At 43.7% G+C, this 23,698-nt stretch overlaps 1 protein-coding gene across 4 annotated transcripts in view; it reads left to right on the forward strand.

The window, feature by feature from the left end:
* STARD10 (StAR related lipid transfer domain containing 10) overlaps window positions 1-23,698 on the forward strand; it is a 325,536-nt gene that overhangs the window by 209,889 nt on the left and 91,949 nt on the right. For all 4 annotated transcript variants that reach the window (XM_086933785.1, XM_086933786.1, XM_086933787.1 and 1 more), the window contains 3 exons: window positions 5,645-5,792; window positions 10,482-10,585; window positions 14,599-14,716. In XM_086933785.1, coding sequence (XP_086789911.1) covers window positions 5,645-5,792; window positions 10,482-10,585; window positions 14,599-14,716 — 370 coding nt within the window. The remainder of the gene's footprint in view (window positions 1-5,644; window positions 5,793-10,481; window positions 10,586-14,598; window positions 14,717-23,698) is intronic.

Genomic DNA, 23,698 nt, shown 5'->3' on the forward strand with positions numbered 1-23,698 from the left:
AGGAGGGGGTTGCTGGTACTTTGGGGGAGTCCTGAGTGTTGGTGTGGCTGTTTCTGGTATCTAGGATTAATTTTCCCACTCCAAGAACTTCCAATGCCTGAAAATGGGCCCTTCCTGATGTTTTGTACATGTGATATTTATTGAGTGCAGTATTTTCCACACCCGGTCAATAGTACACATTCAGTATTTAACATTTGTTGATAATACTGACTCTACTTTATACTATAACATTTGTAATCAATGTTATATAACATCTGAATTATTTACTGAACACCGGTGAATCAGTATTTACTGAATGTCCAAGGTTTTCAGTTTACACTACCAAATCCATAATCTGGGCCAAGATAAAATCTTCAGATTTATAAAAATACATTTAATTTTATAATATAGAAGTCATTTAACCACCTTAAAGCTGCTTTTTTTAACGATCGAGTGAAAAAAGGATAATGACTAACATCATAGAGTGAAAGAAGATTAATGACTAACATCACGTATCATGGAACATTCGTGATCCTGTACGCTAGGAGCAATTAAATCTTCTACAGGATAAGGCTGAGAAAACCTCAACAGTCCAATTTGAGCCCAGAGGGAGGAAAGGAGAGAAGGCATCTTCAGCTACCCCCAGGCATTTAGGACAGATGGTATAGTCTATAGCAGATCTTTTTAGTTTTAGTTTTACATAGCGCAAACTTGACCCGAATATATCCGGTATCAGAGCGCTTTACATGAGCACCAGTTTCGTTACAGACGGACACATTCATTTTTGGTAGGCACTGGGAGATTAAGTGATTTTCCCAGAATCATAAGATGTTGAGTGTTGTTGCAGAGACTCTAACCCAGTTCCCCCAGCTTCGAGGTCGACCCCTGTAGCCGCAAGGCCACATCCTCTCCCTTCTTCCTTCTTATTAGGCAATTTTCCATCGGGGGAGGCTGGTCCATTCTTGTGTCCTGCACACGTTGTTCACATTGTAACATGTATCTTCTGCACAAGCCCACCCACCCTTCAATTCTTTTGTCTCCTAGGGAGACTTGAGGCTATTTGCAGAAGGTGGGGTTCTCAACCTGCAGACGCTTTCTGTCTGGGATCCGTGCAATAAAGGTCTAAAACTGTGATAGTGTGACAGATCAGCCAGGTTTATGGCTTAAGTGACATTAGAATAAATTGCTTTTTTTAATGTTCAAGGAAACACTAATGGGTTAACTTTAATCGCACAGTAGACAGGTCAGCCCGAAGGTTGGAAGGACAGTGAATCCGTAAGCTCGATCCAAGAGGTCCAGCATGGTCTGTGGACCTGTGGTTTTCGAAAGTTGAAATATAAAATCTCAAATGATGAAGTGGACCGGTTGATGCGGGATATATGAAACGACTTAATGAAGAACATGCCAACATTAGAAATGGTAGGGAAGGACTTTCAAAGCAAAAACGGTAGGTCCAGAATGGAAAAATTGATCCGGTAAGCTCTACTGGGTGTTGTGATTAGAGCTCTTCTCTCTCGCTGATGTTTATGTGTATATCAGGGCATTGCTTCAGCTAATTAACCATCAGAGCTGTAGCACTCTAATGGACGATGAAGATGCCCAACCATTGTCAGACCGGTTCATGATGCATCGATGTCGCCAACCAACCTCAGTGAATGCTTATCTTACATCATTCGAATATTAGTAAAATGTTCTTCACCTCATTGTCCTTGAACTATGTTCTTTATGTAGGTCTCTGACCACTTCCGATCCAGCAGTCTCTTGCTGCTGGAGACTCAAAGTTTCTCTTACAAGAAGTTGCACCCTACGCTAACTGGGCGTGCAACTTATAGCAATCCACTTCTTGCTTTTGAGAAACGAGCCCAACCACCTTTCTTACCTGTTTTTTGCAAAATGTATCCCTACCTATTCTTGCTCTTTAATTTTTTTTTTAGTTCAGATCTGGCCCGTGGTGCTTTAGAGGAAACCAACAGTTTATAAATGAATGAAAAACACTGGGAGAATAAGGGATGTGATGTATCAGTGCAATGTTGCAATGTGTAGGTTAGGTTTGTAAATGATGTAGGCAGGTGCAGGACTGTAGTTGTAAGTTCAGACCTGTCCGATTAAGATTCGTTTTACATAGGATAAATCAGTGGTTCGTGCCGTTCCATCCATTGTTCCCTCCGCCTGAGAGAATGTCTTTAAATGTCCATGAATCCTTGTGGTCCTGATATTGGGCTTTCAAAACCCAAAAATAATTACAGTTCCCTGAAATCTGTAATCTCCTTGAAATTGATTGGAATCCTGGTAGCGGATGCAATAAATATATCGCAATAAATTGTGATTAATTATGGACGCATGGTTCTGGTCCTCCCCACCAGGTCTTCCTTGGAATTTCTTTTCCAATGCAGATGATCAGCAAAACATTCTTCAAAGATCCTGAGCCAATTGAATCCCGACTCACATCTCCATTTGTCAAAGAAAAAAACACGCTCTCATGCATACTTGAAGTCTGAACATGTTTATTAGGCAAAATTGAACCATCTACGAGATCATGAGATTGAGAGACTAAGGCTCCCCCTTGCACCTGGGAGCATCTAGTGCTGAACTTCTCCCCCACTATATGTAGTTTTTATAGACTTATGCATTCAAACCCCAATAGAACAAGTGACACAAATCGAAACAGTTAGATCATTGCAAGTGAACAGCGGTCCCATGAGAAAGGCGCCAGTGACTTTCCGAAAAGGTACAAGAAATGATTGAATTGTTTGTGCTTTGTATCATGGTGCTCCGCAGTGTTCTCGTCCCCCTCTTTTCCTGTGGTTATTCTAGAAGGCTCATTCCTCAGCTTGCTACTGTTTTCGCTAGACACCTTCTCCAGAGGGGATATCCTCTCCTCTAGGCTGGTGACACCCAAAGATTGTGTACCCTTTCCCTCTCTTGCAGCCCACCTCCATATTTAAAACTCTACATGCATCACTTCTATATGGCCTCTAAGGCTCAACAAAAGAAAAATATCCATTTTAGGCCCTCTTCCAACCCATCTCCTGTGTCTCCACTAATCTAATTTCCATCTGATGCCCTTACTCCTTTCATTTTTGCTGAAATCCTAGAGTGATATTCAAGGCTAAATGTATTCTCCACTCCATCATCGGCTGCTAGGTATCGGCTACTTAGCATTAGAAAACTGTGTCTTGCCTTCCATTCCCTAAAACACAGAGCATCGTAAACACACTTGACAGGAGTGAACTATAGCACTGTAACTGTCTGCATGTACTCATTGCAAAGTCCGCCTTCTGTCCCCTTGAAATGGTCATTCATTTTTTGTTCAAGCCTAAGTCAGCGCAAATATGCTGCCCTGCGAGACTTGTTGTGGTGGAGTATGTAAGTGAAGCCCCGCCCACATTTTTCATTGACTTGTGTCATTGTCCTCACGTAAAAGCTGGCTTGCGAGTTGTTGTTAGTCCCTTCTTGTTACCGCCTTGTCTGCATTTTAAAACACCCATGGCGACTGGCCCCTTCACTTCGGATGCGACAAGGCATGTCTTAAGTTTGTAAGCACACTTTTCTTTAATGTGTTTCTCCTACTGCGGGTATGATGTGCTTTCCTCACCATGCCCGCTTTCACTTTCAAGCAGCCCCGGACTATGGCAGCCGCTTCTTTGAAATGAAATAGGTCTCGTATTTACAAGAGTTTGAGCTATTGCCATTGTAAATGACAATAGCTTAAACTCTTGGAAATGTGAGCTCTATTGTATTGAAAATGCTTGTTAAATCTGCAGACTGGTTTCCCTTCCATGGAGTCCAACAAGCAACTCACACCCATGTGTTTGTGATCCACCTGAACTATTTAACTTTTATGTATATTATGTTATTGTCCCAGGGGGGGTGGCTCAGCTAGTACCTGCCCTTCAGTTTGGACCGAACTCGGGGTAAACACAAAGGTCGGAACCTTAAGTAGGGATTTTAACGAGGGTTTTATTGGAATAAAGGTCTTCTTCTGCATAACAATGAAGGAGTTCAGGGTTTCAGTCTCTTTTTAAGGGAACGTAACCAAAGTTCAATAACTGGGTGTCCGGGTACTTCCGTCGATACCCAACGTGATCCCCACTGTCTCTGAGGAAGGTTTCCGGTCGTGGCTGTTCCGCCGGTAGCTGGGGTCTTCCTCGTCGGGACCGCAGAAACCCAGAAAGCAAAAAGAGAGAAAACCAACGGTTACTGGGACGTCCAGTACAAACAGTGGAGGAAAGGGGGAGTGAAGGGAACCAAGTGACAGTGAACTTTACTAACGTCACGTAGTGCTCTCAGTGCTCGTGAAGGAAGGGGCACGTGGGACGCTAAGTACACTCGGCAGCGGTTATTACTCGGTAGGGACGCTACTCCGTCCGACCCACCCCGCTACTCGCCCCCGTACCTTGTTAAGCCACGTTCCTCCCTCGGGACCGTGGCGGGGCGATGCACCGAAACGTTGGCCTCCAGGCTTGATGATATCAGCTGGGCTCGTCTGCACTCCGTCCTCCTCTGGATACACACTCGCGCTGCTCCTTCGTCTCGCCTCACCGTCTTCCTCCAGGGAAACGCCGTCCGTCGATGTTGAGACGCTTCCGCCTTTTGACGTCACTCCGTAGAAGGGGGGCGGGGCTGCGGCAACCTCGTCGTTCCAGTTAAAGGCGCCAGGTCCCGTTTCAGGTGGTATCCAGCAATCGTCCTGTTTCTCTCCCCACTCGTTCTCCGGCAGCTGTGGGGACAATGGGCAAGGTGAGAGGGGAGCGGCGGACCACCACTCCGGGTCATTTCGGGGTTCTCCTAGCACCCCGTCACAGTTATGTTAGTAATTTTATAGAGCATGATAAATACCCTGAAGTGTGTCCTGGCGCTAAAACAACCAAGAAACATGGCTACAGGCAGAGCTTGAAGCGACTAAAAGATGTTGTTGTAACAAAGATCCTTCTTCTAAAAAAAGATGTACTGCAAACTACTCCACATCAAAAAGCCAACTTTTTTAGAGCTTTCCTGAGTTCAATAAGAGAGGGGATTTTCCGTAGATGAACAGGAAGCCGTCCTGCCTGTCCAGACTGTGCTGTTTTGCTTGATTTATTTCTTTGTAAATTGTTCCTGCACTTAGGGCACACAGGAACAGATGCAAAGGTGGGTAGACTTGCCCCTGGCAACTTTTACCTATAGGTTGGGGGGAGGTGGCTGAAGTTTGTTGGCTGTTTTTTTGTGCTCTGTGTTTTTGGTACTGTGATTTGTCAATGATTTCACCAGTCAGAATGCAAAAAATTATCTGTTCCTCACTTGTACTTCCTGCGGTGGTCAGGTTATCGAGATAACTGCTTACGCTGTACAGGGGTTGCATTTATTTTAATTATATGTACATTTATTTTATGTAGATATCCAGGAAGACCGGCATGGATCCGGTGTTGTATAACCTTTCTTGGACATCTAGCTCATTTAATTCTCAGCTCTAGTTTATATAATACCTGTCTTTATCGGAAACTTGTGTTAAAATGATTAAGCTTTGAGTGAGCTATCACTTTTTAGGTTCTTCTGCACCTGTCACGCTCTCCGCTCCTTCCCACACCTTGACTCCACCTGCTACACTGGTGACTGTGGATTTTACATGTGTTTTATTCTTAAGCCCCCTGTTTAAGGCTCTCCTTTTTCTTTCTGCCCCTTCCAGTGTAGGATGGAGTGCAAGGACATCGCTGCGGAAGACCTCTATGACGTGCTGCATGACGTGGAGTACCGGAAGAAGTGGGACACCAATGTCATTGAGACCTTTGATATAGGCAAGCTGACGGTCAACGCGGACATCGGATACTACGCCTGTGAGTTGTGCTTCTTTTTTTCTTCGTGTCTGTGGGTGGATAGGGAGAGTGTGTTGAAACATGAAGGAAATGTTGAAGAAGAAGATTGTAGCAATTCAAAGGGCATCGGAGGAAGGCTGTGTCTGGCTGTAGGGTTTGGGTGGAACCTTGCCATTGTAAAATATGGCTGCCACTTCTTGGGGCATTTAGTGCAATCATCGGGCAACTGAAGCTTGGCTCACCAGGGTTAGATTTCGTGGCATAGATCTATCAGGGATCGCAGAAGAGTTGTTTGCTTTTTACATACATCTAATGTTTCTTCAATAATATTTGCAAATCCCTAATCAAAAGGTTTACCAAGTGGCATTGCCTGTTTCAGCTAGACCAAAAGTGTCTGTGCTTGGCAAAAGTTAATGATCTCCAACACCATTGCTACCTTCCTTTGCCTTTTGGAAACTATGCCCTCCTTTGGGCAGCTTTGGTTGCTCTTCCCTAGGGAGTGAATGTCTGCAACAAAATGGATAGCTGAATGTTGATGTTCCTACATGCGGTCGCCTGCCTAGTCCACCATCATTGAATATGCGCTCTTATCACCCTAACTTTGACTCTATCCTACCACTGAAACTAAATTTGAGGCACACTGAGTCGTATGCAGGACTCTAAATTTTGAAAACAAGGTTGCCTTGTAGAAAATGTCTTCATCTCCGTCCGTCTCCGCACTACATGCTGCACCACTCTTGCGATCCTTGCGATGCGGGAACCACGATGAACAGAAATGAAGATTGACCAACTTCAACCAAGCACCCATGGTCCATGAACGTCAATTCACCCAAATGCCAGGGGTAGCAGAAGTGACTTCACGCACCATTGACCATTACGTTCACTCACACACACCTGCTTACACATACACAAACATTCAACTGCAACCCCTGGCGACTCCTAAATGACGTCCAAGCCAAGGTCGAGAGCAGGTGTCTCCAGATAGTCGAGCAGGCTGCCTTTCAGCCGCACACACATTATAATTCCCTATGAGCTGGTTTGAAAATATGCAGACACCCACCAGCTAAAGCAGCACTTTTAAAACAATCCACCCATTCTGTGAAGCCTTGGAAGACCATGCAGGCTAACCTCTTATGAAATCTTTCTTGATTAGTTTCAGGTTTTCCCTTTAATGTCGTCTCTTTCCTTCTTTCTTTTTTCTATTTCATTTTTTTTAATTCATTTGTTCGTGATTTCTTTTTCTCAACACTTCCTGATTAGCTCCTGCTTACTCTTTCAACCCCTTATTCATTCTTCTACATATTTCTTTTTTCAGTTATTGCTCTATTTGTGCTTCTTTCTTTTCTTCCTCTGTAGTTCAGTCTCCCTTACTATGCTTCCTTCTTTCTGTTCTCTCCTTTCTTCCTCAACTTCTCTAATTGTCCTTTTTCCTCTCCTGGCTGTTTTTTAAAACTTTCTTTCCTCTTTAATTCTCTTCTTCTGTTTCTCTTTTATCTCTTTTCATTTTCTCTTTTTCCACCTCTTTCTTCTCCTTTCTTTTATTCTCAATGAATTGTCTTTCTCTTTCGGTCTTCAATAAAATCTTCGCATTCCTCTTCCTTGATTTCTTTTCTTCTTTCTTTTATTTTTACCCATTTTATTTCTACTGTTTTCTTTCTTGGTCTTTTGCTTTTTCTTCATCCCTCTTTTCTTTCCTTTCACAGTTTTTTCTTCATGTTTCTATTTTATTATTTTCATCTCATTCTTCGATTCCGTTCTTTCACTTTTGTCTGTATATTTTATCCCTTTGTCATCTCTCCTCTCCTTCCTAACATTTTTCGTCTGAATGTTTCTTCTTTCTTTCTGGACTCTTTTTGACTCATTTTCTTCTCTATTAAAAGTTTACTTTCTCTTTTTTTCTCATTCTTTTTTCTCCCTCTCCCTCTTTGTCTCTCTCACCTACTCTGTTTCTCTCACTCAAGAGCAAAAAGACAACATTATTACTTGAAGATTTTAGGTAAAACTTTTGGGGATACACCTCTTGTGATTTTAATTCTTCTTGCTCAGTGGGCATGACTGGGATTCTTCAGTGGCAGAAATTAAGTTACTTGACCCATGTGTACACTTACAGAATCCTATATTAAGCAGAGATCAGAATGTTTTTCAGTGATTAGAAGTTGCTGTCGTCATGGGAAAGGTTGGAGACTCCTCGTCGAGGGCTATCTGTGGGTCTATCCCCAATAACAATTTAGAGAGGGAGAACTAAATTCAGAGCGGGACTCTAGACGTACCTTTTTAATCTGCAGTCAATACATCGCCACTTCCCTGACCTATACCCCCACCCACGTCCTCTTCCACCTCATAAGTGCCTACTTCTCCACCAACAAATGGAACTGACACACTATATATTCCCTATTGTGCTAGGCAAATTTCCTAGGGTGCCGTCTGTAATTGCGCACTACCTGGTGCGTATTTTACTATTCAGAGACTACTTACTGATCTCTCCAATAAAGTTACAAATGCAAGTCTTGTCACTAACAACACGCTGTTGTGTTACCTTCCCATACAATATTCAGCTCCCTGGAAACTCACATGTCCATCCCAAGGCTCCTGGCCCTCTCCATGGTGCTTTTTTTGTCATTCGTATCTTAAAGCTGAGATAACAGTAGGTGGCATTCACGAGTTCATCAGATTACTGGACCCATAATGCTTCACTGCTGTCATCTTGGAGACTGACAACTTAGACATCATCAGCTTTGATTTCTTCATACTGCGCAGGGCATACTTAACGCCGGGTAAGATCAGGAAATACTTCCAGGTAGAGGACGCTGCTTGTTCTACATGTGCAAGAGAAGGGGTGGAACTGGAGCACATGCTATGGGAATGCCCGAAGTTAGGGGTTATTGGGAGGAAGTGGGAGACCTATGGAATGCAATCACTGAGCGACGGCTGGATTATGATATAGCTACATGCTTGTTGCATTGGTTTCCCCACACGTCCAAAACGAAGGTGACCAGTAAATTTGTTGATATGGGATTGCTACTAGCAAAAAGGGAAATAACAATGCACTGGAAATCGAAGGAGGGTCCCAATAGTAGGAGACGGAAGGCAGAGTTCAGTAAATGGGCCAGCAGTGAGAGTGCCTTTAGATTCCAACAGGAACGACGCTCGAATAATGAAAAAGTCTTAGAAGCGGCGATGGCCTGGGAGATGCTGGTGCAGTCGTTGAATGACCAACAAACAGAGGAGGACTAACTGGGTAGCGTGGTTTGTGGGGGGGGGGGCCTGAACATTCCAAAGGTGGGGATGCTTATATTGCGGCTGATAATAGTGATGCGATTTCTCTATGATATTTCATGTGTTACACACCAGTGGCGGGGGGAGCGGGGTGGGAACGGGTCGAGGTTAGAGGCAGTTGGGGTAGTTGGCTGGCTTTCCATGCGAAGTAGGATGGGGGCCATGAGTAATTTGCACTGCTGCTATTGAATTGGAGACCTGATGTTACAGCTGATCACAGTTCAAGTATTATAGCATGAAGTGCAAAGCATTGATTTGAAGTTTTACATCAATGACTATTATTATGTCCTGTATTTTGTTCATATGCAACTAATAAAATATGTTTACAAAAAAACAAAAAAAAATCAGCAGCTTTGATATTCACTTCCTTGATGCCAACAACCTTGCTGTTGAGCGCTTCTGCTGTAAAAATGGTCCTGTTTCTTCAAAGAGGAAGCAATAAAAATGCTGCCCTTATCAGCCTGGTACTCCTGCGTGAGTAAGGAGGTGTCCCGGATAAATGTATGAATGAGGGGCCGGTGCTAATCCGCGGTGACAAGGTGGGGTTGCACAGGGAGTGTGTCTCTGGACTACCGGAAGGGGCCTTGGGTGGCTTACTGGTGCCACTGGCCACCGAAGGATCATGAAAAGGGTAAACATGACCATCTGTCTATCGCTGGATGAACCAGTGTGCACCAAAACACCATTGGGCACCTCGCATGGCTTTCCCTTGCCACACATACCAATTGGTTCATTGCAACAAGGCAACAGATGGTGAAGTTTCTACTCCCAGGTCATCTGCCAGCTAGTAACTGGCTGTTGTACGTCAAGTGGGAGGTTGTATTTTACAAATGAAGCACTGATAGGTCGGGAAGAACTTGGACTGGTGTGGTGACGTTGCAGGTGTTCTGGCTTTAAGTGCAGGGCCTGCAATAGCAGTGCAGGCCTTGCACTGACTGGAAGGAACCCGCAGGAACTGGGAAAGTGGTTTATACAAGTGGAGGCTCTTGGGGCACCAAACCAGAGTAGGTAAAACTGTGGTGAGCTAGAGGCAGCCCTGGAAAATGTGTTCATACAATCCCCCTTGTGTTCTGAGTTGGTGTTGCATGTGACTGTGACTGCCTCCGGGAGAATTCAGGGGTAGTACATGTGTTTACAAGAAATTTGTAAGTGTGTTCCCTGAGGGCTGTTTGCCAGGCTGGATAGCGGATGCTCCCTCCTCTGACCCACCCCTAGAAGTAGCCCCTGGTTCCCAGCCTACCGGGGAGTAGCCCATAGTTAATACCAGGGGGGAAACCCGGTATAATCGCTGTAAACATGGCGGACTGGTCACCATACTAATGACCGTCCCCTAAGCCCCTCCTCTAACCTCAGCAAGTCAGAAACAGACCTACCCTATTGGTAACAATTTGCATCATATGAAATGTAATTCTATGTTCTAATCTTTTCATGTAGGGAAGTGCCCGAAACCGTTGAAGAACAGAGACGTCATCACGCTGCGGTCCTGGTTACCAATGGGATTGGATTACATCATTATGAACTACTCCGTCAAACACGCGGTCAGTGTCAATGTATTGTGAAATTTACCCTGTTCTTTATGACTCACAATATTTTAAAGATCAACATTCTAGGTTCTTCAAGGGACATATTCCGCTTCCATAAGGAATTGATTTGCACACTTGTGATATATTTTTATAGAATATGCCCAAATAAGTCTTACAAAATGAAAATACTTTCCCCATATGAGTTACTTACCCCATAAAGAAGGAGGGTCAGCCCCACAAAACACAGACAGAAGGATGCACGTTTATTTATTTGATATTTCCTCTGTGCCACAAATTGATTTTCTTTGGCGACCCGGTTTTACATTCTGAGTTCCAAGTAGGCTTTCAGAAAGTTATGTCCTCAGGGTGATTTAGGACTGTTCCATGCTAGTACGTGCCACAGGCAGCCAGTTACCGAATCCTAAACCTTCTGAGACACCTTGCGGAACAGAGCTTCACTTGAAGAGCTGCTTGAAATAAACGATTGGATCCTTTGGGAGGGAAGTTTTTATGCTTGTTCTTTTTTTATTTCAAAGAGTTTTATTGAAGATATTTGTAATGCAGTACAGTGGTAATGCGGGGACACATACAGATGAGATACAGGCATCTTGTGGGTACATTTGGTATTTAGGCATGGCGTCTGATATTGGTAGATGGCGTATCTATAAGCCCCAAGAGACTGGAAAGAAAGTGAGAAGGGAGGATAGGGGGTGTGGGGTACAGACCATTAGCTAGGTGGTTCACCTCTAGCCTGCGGCGGGTTACCACCAACGGAGTTGGGCGGTTATCTGTCTACGGGGGTTTGTGTGACCCTAAGTGTGTGTCTAGGGCGGCCCACATCTCGCTTCTTGCTGTGTGACTGGTTGAGTAACTTGCCGTGATGTTGTCCGCCCCCCTGAGGAAGGTTACCCAGTTGACCCATCTCTTAAATGTCGCCTTGCCAGTGTTCTTCCAGTTCGCTATAACTGTTTTAGCTGCCGCTGTGAGTAGAAGGTCAACCAGGTCCCTGTCCTCCTTAGATTCTAGGTCTGGGGCCATGAAAGCGGTGGCTAGTCCATCGGGACCTTCCTGTATGGTTCCCCCCACTACAGTGTTGATGAACTTGTTTATCTTGTTCCAAAACGACCTGACCTACGGGCACTCGTTTATGAGGTGGGCCAGATCGCCCTTTGCTTTAATAGCAGCTCAAAGTGGAACCTGTGTCAAAATGAAAATAGTTTCCGGGGGCTCGCTCGATGCCTTTCATTTTTTTGCATTCCAAATAAATTTGTAAAGCTAAAGAATTCTTGTTTGGCAGCCTGGTGCACCCCACTTAACTCCACCACTGACGGTGTCAGCAGTGGTAACATTCACAATAAGTGCAGTTGAGAGGATTTCCCATCATGTGTTTGTGGCAGTGAAAGGACTGATACCAGTCCAGTTGAACCGAAGTCTGCCTTACCAACCAGTTCTCAGCCCCTCTATAAACCTTCCCATGAATTCAAATGTTGCATCCAATGAGAGAATGGGTAAGGACATTCAAAAGTTGCATCTAATGAGTGAATGGGTAAGGACATTCAAAAGTTGCATCCAATGAGAGAATGGGTAAGGACATTCAAAAGTTGCATCCAATGAGTGAATGGGTAAGGACATTCAAAAGTTGCATCCAATGAGAGAATGGGTAAGGACATTCAAAAGTTGCATCCAATGAGAGAATGGGTAAGGACATTCAAAAGTTGCATCCAATGAGAGAATGGGTAAGGACATTCAAAAGTTGCATCCAATGAGAGAATGGGTAAGTACATTCAAAAGTTGCATCCAATGAGAGAATGGGTAAGTACATTCAAAAGTTGCATCCAATGAGTGAATGGGTAAGGACATCCAAAAGTTGCATCCAATGAGAGAATGGGTAAGGACATTCAAAAGTTGCATCCAATGAGTGAATGGGTAAGGACATTCAAAAGTTGCATCCAATGAGAGAATGGGTAAGGATATTCAAATGTTGTATCCGATGAGAGAATGGGTAAGGATATTCAAAAGTTGCATCCAATGAGAGAATGGGTAAGGACATTCAAAAGTTGCATCCAATGAGTGAATGGGTAAGGACATTCAAAAGTTGCATCCAGTGAGTGAATGGGTAAGAACATTCAAAAGTTGCACCCAATGAGTGAATAGGTAAGGACATTCAAAAGTTGCAACCGATGAGAGAATGGGTAAGGACATTCAAAAGTTGCATCCAATGAGAGAATGGCTAAGGACATTCAAAAGTTGCATCCAATTAGAAATGGGTCGAAAGATAGTAGCATCTTTTTTTTAAACTCTAGAAGAATTTGTGTCAGAGTTCTTATATTGAACCTAGAATTTAGCCAAGCAAAATTACTAGCAATGTTTAAATAATTATCATTACTAAGGTTGCTGCTTCAAATAGTGGATCGGTTCCTTTCCGATCTATGTTATTGAAGAATGTGCTTAAGTAAAGGGAGCACCCCAAAATCCAAGGCCCATTCGTTGCTATTCCGTTCGACATACCTGGCAGTGGCTAGTCACATATGTACACTACTGAGGGAAGCGCAAGTTCTTTGTGCGATTCCGTACAGCTATTATCCTAGAAGGGAGACGGGAAGATAAGAGGAAAAGAAGAGGATATCCAGATAAGACATGGTAAAGAGATATGTCCAGTACCTTAATTCTACGAGTTGCAGCTCCCAAGTGCTGTGTTAGTGCACATTATACCTGTTGCTGATGGAAATTTGGATGCAGGTGTCTCTCCAAGGTAGTCGGGACCAAACAGATCCCTCGCACAGCCATTCCTCCTGTATGAAAAAGCTTCCGTACCGCTTCGCTCACACCCGAGGATTGGCGGTGCCGTGGATTTCAAGGGAACTCCTGGTCTGCAAGAGAGCTCTGTCCTAGTAATTATAGTGTAGGTGCACAGCTCATCTTTTAATGATCTGAAGAGCTTCTAAGCTAATGTTTTAAATATTTGAAAAGGATGGACTGTCTGATTAGAAGCAACATAGCCTTAGTAAGTTGGTTGTTAATTATTTGGATGTGACGGTCTGTACATAAAATGTTAAACTAATAGCTGAGAAATTCCACAAATCTATAGACACATTCCCCTCGGATTCTAGCATCATCCAATTTCTTAAAAAATACCTACATATTCCCGATTTTTGTGGGTATTTTACAATTTCCACAGTTACCCAGTGATGCTCCATGTGTTCTGGTCTATATAAACGCGAGGCTCAACGGGGATGGTCGGTGCTTTGTAACTGGCCTGATAGAGTAGATTGGAGTGCTACAGAGCAGGTAAATGTGAGTATTTTGATCCAATGGAACAGAAATTCTTTAAAAGGTTGTAGGTATGAGAGGAACTCTACATAGCCAAGGAAAGTGCTCTCCTCCCAAACATGACTCAATATGTTGTTTTCTTGAATTTTAAGGCTTTTCCATCATTCGAAGGTTTTCTAGTTATGGTGACAATTCCATGGTCTGTGCCACTCTTACAGCACCATGAATCATTTGCGCTGGTGTACAATCAGCACGAACGGCACCACGCACAGCGCAAGAGGGCGCTGCTTCTTTCTGCTGCCCAACTAGATGTTCTACTCGAGCGGCAGCTTCCTCAATACGAACGGAAGGTTTTTCAACGCCGGCAGTAGTGCCCATCTGCGACTGGCTGCATTGAGAAATCTCGCCAGGAGGTAGTCTGGAGTAAGATTTTTCTCACCTGCGCTTGCCAATTTAACATTGGAGAGCGTGAGCGAAGCAAAAACTCTGCATCACAGAGTTTTCCAGAGCTCCGCGTGCTATGCGGAGTAGGAAAAACACTGCGAGCGGAGCAGAATTTCACAACCAGGCCTACTCCCAAAATGGCTGCAACTAGATTTTGACATCGACAGATGCCATCAGTGAAAAGTGAATGTTGAAAAGCAACAACGTTTTCCCAATACACTTAAGTTGCAACATTTTTTATGATTGAACATGAAATGCTGCACCTATTGATCCTGTGCTCTGAAGTTAATGGAAATGTTTTGTCCTTTTCACAGAAATACCCTCCAAGGAAAGATATGGTGAGGGCTGTGTCGATCCAGACCGGCTACTTGATCGAGAACAAAGGAGCCAAGAGTTGTGTCCTCACGTACCTGGCACAGGTCGACCCGAAAGGTAAGTGCATCCATTTTCAGTGCATTTCATTGGTGTAATCACCTGCTTTGCAAGGGATCCACATGCAGTTAAGATAGTTATTTAATGTGTAAACTGGAATTCACATACACCAGGCTCTGTGGTGAATCTGCCAATGTTTATTAGTTTATACGTGGTGGCACACACCTTTGGAGCATAACTCACCTTTTATATTGACACACCGGCCCTAATCGCTAAGGATGCCTGGCTTCACCTTCGGGTGCCCAGGAGTGGGCGCCTCATAGGAACAGGCCAGGATGGGTTCCTCAGCGGTACAGCGTGGGGACACACTGGCTTGTGTAACCAGGCGCTTTATAAGCTCAGTTACTACTACTTACATGTCTCCACCCAACATGCTGTCCCTTCTACATACCCCAGTTTCTGATGTTCTGACCCTATACCAGACTTTAACTTATTAATGTACTCTTATGGGTGTTAGTATTGGCATAAAACCTCATTGACTATCTGTTGCTTGTACCAGGGGTGTACTACAGTCTTTACAGCCTCCGCAATGTGGAGAGGTGAGGTGCAACACTTTCGGTTGACTCACAGCTCTTCATGGGACCCCTATTCAGACCAAGGCCAATGTATATTTGGGAAACTGAGAGGCCCGCGTCACGTTCTGTGGGGGGAGGGGCATCATTTTGCATTACGTCACTGCTTGCACGCCTAGTACTAGGCGAGTCTGAAAGGACAGGTGTAGCCACGGAGGGCAGCACCAGTACCATAATATAATTTATTGTAAGAATCCTATAAAAACAAGAATTTTCAGCTGTTGTTGACGCGCATGATGAGCGACTTGTATAAAACGGTACGGCTGCGTCATGTGTCAGTTGGAATCATTCACCGAATGGTCCGGGGAGCAATTGCAGAATATCTCATTCACAGCCTGTTAGATAAACATGTCCTAATGTTTAGTGTCTCTATCAATACAATCCAGTTTTGAATTCCTCTGTTTTTTCAGATTTCAATGTACTTCTTGTTTATCAGTATAAAGCATGTCTTGCACAGAAGCCCCAATATAAACAAGCATTGGAAAAACCAAAAGGTCTGGACATGGCTAGCCAGTGATTCTTTTTCTATTTTCTTTTGCAAACATATGCAATACACATTAAAAGTGTAAAAGTATGTCAACAAAAATATACTGTCTTCTAAAGTTGACATGAACGTCTACCAGCCCTGGCACTGTAGTGGCTTACTTTTTAGGCAGATGTGCACAGGTGCAAGAACATAATGCTGTCACTCAGTGAAGAAAGCCATTGCTAAAGTTAGACTGACCTATTGCCCCATATTTTAGGCCCTGGCGGGCAAAAGTAAATGTGAATGGTGCTCGAAGAGACCGAAGGATGAAGGTGCTGATTGAAAGAGCTATATAATTAATTGTTTTGCAAAACATGATAAGGGTGTTAAAACATTGAAGCTGTCTCTAGGTCATACCTAAAAATAAGAAGACACAAACAAAAAGGCATGCTTTCCCAGTTTTGGAGTGCTATCTCTAATTACAGTGAGGTCAATCTGAACTGAGAATTGGTAGGTATTGGTAAGGTTTCTTAGAAGGGAATACTCCTTTCTACTTTGGATACTATTTTTGGGAAACTCCATCAGGTGCAAACTTTTACTCTCTGTTGGAATAAAGGGCTTTACAGCTTTGCTGAATTCCTTCACTCAAGTAGTAGATTTATTTACAGAAGTGTTACATTTGATTCAAAATTGTATTTTAATTTATTTAATTTCTAGTTTCTTTTTGTTTGTGGAAGTGCTCCATCAAAGTGTTGGCCTCCTTTCTTGCGAGGCATTGTATTCGTTGAGAATGAGTTAATGCATTTTTACAACTTCATAGTTTGAGGTTCTATTGATTTGTTCAATGATTCTTTGCACTAGTTAATTACTTTGAATCGTACATTTAATGCAAGACTTATCACATGACAGATGACTGTGGAACATTACTGCAAAGACCCTTTCATCATTACACTTCATGAGCAAATGCTTTTCATTAGGCATCACGACATGGTATTATGGCGTTGTCAATTGGAAAGGACTATCTTTTCAGTGAGGTTTGTGTGACCCTTGCAATATTTGACTTAATAATTTTTAAGATTTATGGAGCCGCATTTCTTTACTAATTTCCAAACAACTTTATCTAGTACAGTTTTCAATTTTAATTTCCTTTAGTGATTTGCAGAGATTGACGTTTTTGTACTAGGGGTATAACCCACGAATACATTTCCAGTAGATTTTAGTGGTTCTTATTCTCCAAGGTTTCTCGATGTGTCGATGTCTCGCTTTGTCAATAATGCATTTGCAATATTACATTCCAAGCCTGTAGTCTTCTGTTGACCACACCAACCTTACTTGATCCCTTTTCAAATGTACCCAATACCAAGAAGATCAAAATACAAGGATTGCTTGCTCGTAGGTCATTGGTTCTCTTTACCTTTAGGAGATGTGGATGACTCCTCTTCCCAAACAACCTTCTTGAGTGAACCTCCTTGCTTGGTTTTATTTCATATATATTGTGTAAATTTGCCTTTGTACATAAAAGTATGGAAATTATAAAGGCAGATATGGACTGACAAGTACATTAAACATAGTGGAGGAGGGCAACGAATATGTATTATGCTTCTGACACGATATGGCCCCTTTACAAAAGTTATCCAGAGGTCGCTTCACACCTTAACATTCAGGTGTTTATTTGATCCCGTCAGGCAGGGAGTTGAATGTGGAGCTCACGATTTTGCCTTCTAGAATATAAAGGTGTAAGTATGTATATGGTACTTGTTTAGCTTGCACCTAGCGGGAGCACAGCACTGGGTCAAAAAGGCAAGGGTACATTCCACAGGTGGTTGGAGGAGTACTTGGCTTGTTGTCTGTCACTGCATCATGATGAATTGCAGCAGGGTAGGGACAGTCCTGAAGGATATCTGTAGATTGCTCCAGATCGGGATTCATAAACGGGCAAGGACTGTTGCCCTCTTCCTATACCTTGTGTCTCCAGTCTGATGGTATCCTGGCTGCTGGGGTGCTGAGAGCCACCAGAGCTGGTGAGCTGGACAGCCAGACAGGCAATAGTGCAGATGCAGCTGGTTGTGAAGATGGTGTGGTCCGGCAAAGGGAGCTAGTGGAGTTCCATCTGGATGGAGGGTGATGTTGGTATATTTCTTCAGGCCCTGGATGAGACATGCAGTGGCATGTAGGATGCTCCTAAATGGTGCCAGCGTGGAGTAGGCTATTAGCACCATCCAGATGCAAGGCTACAAGCTTTGAACAGCTTTTCGGAAGTTGCTTTCATAAGGAATGGTTTGACTTTTTTCAGCAGAGAGAGCTGGTGCCAGGCCGTCTTTGTTTTCTTGGCAATATGATCCTTGAGGTGAGAGGTTGTTCTCCAAAAGTGGCAATAGGTGAAATTTGGGGATTGAAGCCATCAAGATTCAGGTCAGTAAGGAAGGTTTGTACTTTGTCTTGCTCATTGTGCTTGTTGTATAACTGGAATTTTGTCTTGGTGGGGAGGAGCTTCAGATAGGTGCTGGGCATCCAGGTCTCAATGAGGCGCAGGCAGCGTTTGAGGTGCTGGTGTCTGGAGTAGAAGGGAATTTCTAGTGAGTTGCAAGTCATCAGCGTGTTGGTGAATTTTGTATGTTTTATCGGGGAGTCGAGCCCCAAGGGACTCCATGCAGAGGTCAAAGACGGTCGGGAACCACATGGAACGCTGAGGGATTCGCAGGAGAAGGGATCTTTGGAGACCTGGAGACCTGGAGGGGCATGTGAGACAAACTGGTGTCATTTTGAAATATAGGAGGAGAACCTCCGAATTACGTTGACAATGAAGCTCTAATCTCAGAATCGACTAATAATGGTAAACAACATGCGCTGGATAGACTGCAAAATTATTCAGATTTCTTAATGGACTAGAGCACCACAATATCACAAAATTAATCTAGAAGGAGCATTAGAACATTGGAATGTTGGGAGCTCCATTGAAAACAATGGAGTGTTCCGGGCTTATAATGGCTGGTATAAGCCTGGAGCTCCAACATTCCAATGTTTCTTTGTTCACAGCTCTGGCTGTGAACAAAGGCTTCAGGGATCCTGAGGGAATTCCAATCCCCTCACGCTTCCAAAAGGCTTTGTTTTTTTTGTTAGAACATTCTGTCCTCTAGTGACAGAATGTTCTAATAGCCTTATAGCCCTTCGTAGATGGGCTATACTGCTATTAAAGTCCCTCTCCCTTGTTAAAGGCCCTTGCCTTCGGCTCGGGGCCTTTAACACTGGAGAGGGCCTTTAATAGCCGGTATAGCCCTCTACGGCGGGCTATAATAGTGTCTATATCAACTGTGCCAATTTTAGAACTTACTTGCACTATTAATTTCTTTGCTAGTCTCTGCACCTGCCTCTGGCCCTGCTTGCCCACTACTACTTCACCAATCTCCTACTGTGCCCTCTCGGTCGGTCTCTCGGTTGGGTTAGCAGGGGCCATTGCTCTAGGAGGACGTCATGAGCCACACTATCTTCCGGCGACACTGCTGTGGGTATCACCACTCCAGCGGAGTAAGAAAGGCCCCCGCTGACCTCGCAGTGCGGGCGGAGGGGCAAGTTCAAGGGGGGGCCCTCAGCACAGTACCGTTTTTGTCTGCATGCACTTTGTGTGCACTGTTTTCATTTAAGTGGATTGTGTTGGTTGAACACATTGTGTTGGTTCCAATTTGCAGCAAGCAATACTCAAGTGTCACCATGAGGCGCTCTGAAATATTCCAAGACGCCATTGGTCGATAAAGGCATTGTACCATGCCACGGGGATACAGCATCACTGCTACTGGCGGGGCCACAGTAAAAAAAACTCTGGTGTCTGAATCACCTTGTTCTGGAGGGTCAGAGTCACGTGACAGGAAGTGGAACAACAGAAAAGAAAAGTGACAGGAAGTGGAACAGAAAAGAAAAGTGACAGGAAGTGGAACAGAAAAGAAAAGTGACAGGAAGTGGAACAGAAAAGAAAAGTGACAGGAAGTGGAACAGAAAAGAAAAGTGACAGGAAGTGGGGCAACGAAGGGGCAGAAAAACAGTAAGCCTAAATGAATGCAGAAAGCCAAGGAACTGGGAGTGACCACTGCTACACTCATCTTTTTGGGTTGGAAAATTTAGGGTGGTCCAAGACCGCAGAGTTGGAGAAGGGAGGCAGGGCAGGACTGAGTCCATGTAGGCCTGGGAGGGACATGCTGTTTGGTGTTTAGGAAGGGTGGAAATCTCACAGACATCATCACCCCTTCCTCTTCTCTGCTCAGGACTACACCACACGGCTCCAAGTTAATTGAATCTGCTTAAAAGTGTCGGTGTTATGTCTCTAATTTGGAGAAAATGTTTCATCTGATACTGAGAATTTGAGTCCCCTTCCTATGGAGGGATGAATGCCGCTGAATACATAACCAGTTATAAAAATGTCCTGTTGTTCCTTTGTGCCAGCTGGCTCGTGCCGCTGAAATAAACTGATGCATGCGTACATGTTGGCGTCTATTTATACGCCGCCTTCGCTCTCAAGGGCTGCAGATAAAAACATGAGATTCAGGCAGTAAAATAAAAACACAGAGTTCTGGCGCAGCAGTGTGGGCTCATTGTTGGGTGGGAGGAAACCGCAGCGGGCTGAAGATGAGCTCTGAAAAGAAAGATTTTTATGTGGAAGATGGTGGTGCGCAAGGACCAGAGAGGATATGTCTGGAGCAAGTTGACCTGGTATAGGCAGCGGGCAGCTGGAGGTCTTTGTGGCAGACATGTTGTCGCAGGCAGTGGTGAGTGGCGTAATCTGCGTCATGAAGTCATCTAGCGTGTAGGTAGATGATGTGGGGCAAGATGGGCTTTGTTTGCTCATCAGGGTCGAATATTGAGCACTAACAGACACCAAGCGAAACCACTTGACCTAATGCGCACTGTTGCACTTCCTGCTGGAATGCTCTATTTCACATATCAACAAAAAAATGTTTATCAACTTTTAAATTGATTTAATCTTCAAACACAATTGCATAGTTTTCACATTGTTATTTAACTAGGAGCTTTTTCAAAAAATAGAATCAACGATTATAACCAATTATAAATTTCATTGGGTTACAATTTGTCAAGAACTTTTCTCACATATACATTTTTACATTTGTTTGCGATGCCCTATGCATTTCGGGCCTCTTGGCCCTTCCTCAGGGGCTGTATCTGGAAAAAAACAGAAAATTCATACCATTTGATATATTTCTTCAACAGTGAAGAGTATGCAGTCTAAAAATTGTTTGACAAGATAAATCTGAGAAGTACGATTTAGAGTGCATGCCTTGATGTGATTAGCTAGATTGAAAATGAACAAGAACAGAAAAGCGGGGGACAACAGAACATCTGTGATTAGCTAGATTGAAAATGAACAAGAACAGAAAAGCGGGGGACAACAGAACATCTGTGATTAGCTAGATTGAAAATGAACAAGAACAGAAAAGCGGGGGACAACAGAATATCTGTTGTCCCCCGCTTTTCTGTTATTGTTCATTTTCAATCTAGCTAATCACATCAAGGCATGCACTCTAAATCGTACTTCTCAGATTTATCTTGTCAAACAATTTTTAGACTGCATACTCTTCACTGTTGAAGGAATATATCAAATGGTATGAATTTTCTGATTTTTTCCAGATACATCCCCTGAGGAAGGGCCAAGAGGCCCGAAATGCATAGGGCATCGCAAACAAATGTAAAAATGTATATGTGAGAAAAGTTCTTGGCAAATTGTAACCCAATGAAATTTATAATTGGTTATAATCGTTGATTCTATTTTTTGAAAAAGCTACTAGTAAAATAACAAAGTGAAAACTATGCAATTGTGTTTGAAGATGAAATCTATTTTAAAGTTGATAAAAAATTTTTTGTTGATATGTGAAATAGAGCATTCCAGCAGGAAGTGCAACAGTGCGCATTAGGTCAAGTGGTTTCGCTTGGTGTCTGTTAGTTAAATTGATCAGCACAATTAGGACATTGTGCTTACCTAAGCAGCACGCATACTAGAACGATATAAATTCAGGTATATAAAGCTTAAGCAAGGTGTGCCCAGCCTCTTACAATTTATTTTCAAATATTGAGCACACCTACAGCATTGACGAGCATGGGTACTTCATAAACTTTATTATTGAGGGCATACTCTTGGTTTTATGTCACTTGCTGCCTGTGGATCTCTTGAGGGGCCTGTCAAGAAGAAAACCATCCTTCTCAGGGACAATAGTCCAAATCTAACCATGTTCAATGGACCCAAGACCGATCTGTCATCTTGTGTGGTGTCCCACGGGAAGTTAGTTAAAGCATCATGACATGCCGTGGTCTGCTATGGGAGGAGGTAACTGAGGAAAGTTCCACAAGTGTTGCACGAGTACATCAACCGCGTAGGTGGCTGCATGGAGGTAAATGTGAGAGGATGAGTATAGAGGAAAGATCATTGTGGCTGGCCCTAGTGAGGAGGCGTGACACCATGGTAGCGCTGCTGGTCCCCGCAGTGAAGACAGAGGCACCTTCTTTGACGCTGTGGGAAAGATGATTGGTGGAGAGGTAGCGGGTAAGCCAGACCAAGCCCTCACTCTGTAACAGGCATTATTGCTGTACTAACTTAGGGAATAATTTAGGTTTGTACGGTAGCAGATAATTTTTACAAAACACTAAATCAAGAAGAAAAAATGGTGGTGTACTTTACTCTTCTAGCGAAGAGTGAAATTCCACAAGTGAATTACCCCTCAATTGTGGCCCGTCCCGCACAAATCAGCAGATTTGGAGGAAGAAAAAAGTGGAATAATAATCACTTAATGTAGGTGTTGCTTGACGTCTCACGTCATATGTTATGAGTACATTATTTAAGGACGTATGCCTGGAAAGGTATCTAATATTAGTTTCTATTTTTTTAAAGAATGTGTTCCCTTAAATAAGGTGTTCTCTTTTACTATTAACTCCATCTTTGCTATTTTAAATGATATGCCGTGTCCACTGAGCCGATATTTGATTTATTTACCGCTCTTTTGTTTCCTGACACCTTTTCAATGCTTAGGTGCGAACCTCTTGAGTTGTGTTGTGTGAAATTTAAAACAGGAAGTGTGATAAGGGGACGCTTGGCACCTAGGTCTGAGTTCACTATCTTAAGCTGGCTATGAATCTAATCACATCTAATGTGCAGTGGGAGGTAGGGTGCGAACCAGAGACCTGCGGAGTCCCAAAGGCCTTTCGGATTCAGGTGTAGGGCTCAGGCGTGAGGAAACTTGGTACCATATCAGACAAACTGTCTGCCACAAGATATTGCTAGGTACACTGATACAAAACAGTGTTGCCACCTTGAAATGAGTTAATAGGAACACGCTTTGCTATTACGCTGTGCCCAAGTCTTAATAAAAATGGCTTCTGCAATTAAAGGGTTTCAGTTGTCTCCTGGCTAACACAGGCAAATGCGTAAGAGCCTCAGTGCTTGATTGCTTCCGGTTTTATAGGTCATTATGTGGCTATGGAACACGGCGCACGCATCTAAATGTGTTAAACGCAGGGCTTGCTGAACATTTAGTAACATTCCGGTTATTAACGACGCTTCAAGCTAGTGTATCGATTTCCACTCCTGGGAAAGTCTATATTCGTGTTGGAGTGAGGTGATGTAACGGCACGCGCCCCCGCGCGCTGCTCTCCATCCCGGCTCCATTAGCAGAGGCGGGAGGACGCGGCCTGCAGGCGGAGGCACCGCTGTGCCATGCCTGCACTTACATCTCTCATGCTGAGGCATTCAGTGTCGGGGCGCCGGAGAGGAAATGTGAACGTTGCCGCCGCCACCACACTTGTCTTCGTTTAGCCTTCCCCGCCCTGAATCCAGCCTGTCCAGAGGTGTACTAGAAGTGCCCTGGCCCCCAATCCAATCAAGAGAAATGGAGCAACGTTGCCCAGGCTTGGTAGTAATCGGCAGCTTTAATTGGGGTGCAGTGGGCC

Source organism: Lissotriton vulgaris, chromosome 8 (genome assembly GCF_964263255.1).
Source record: "Lissotriton vulgaris chromosome 8, aLisVul1.2, whole genome shotgun sequence".
NCBI classification, from domain to species: Eukaryota; Metazoa; Chordata; class Amphibia; order Caudata; family Salamandridae; genus Lissotriton; species Lissotriton vulgaris.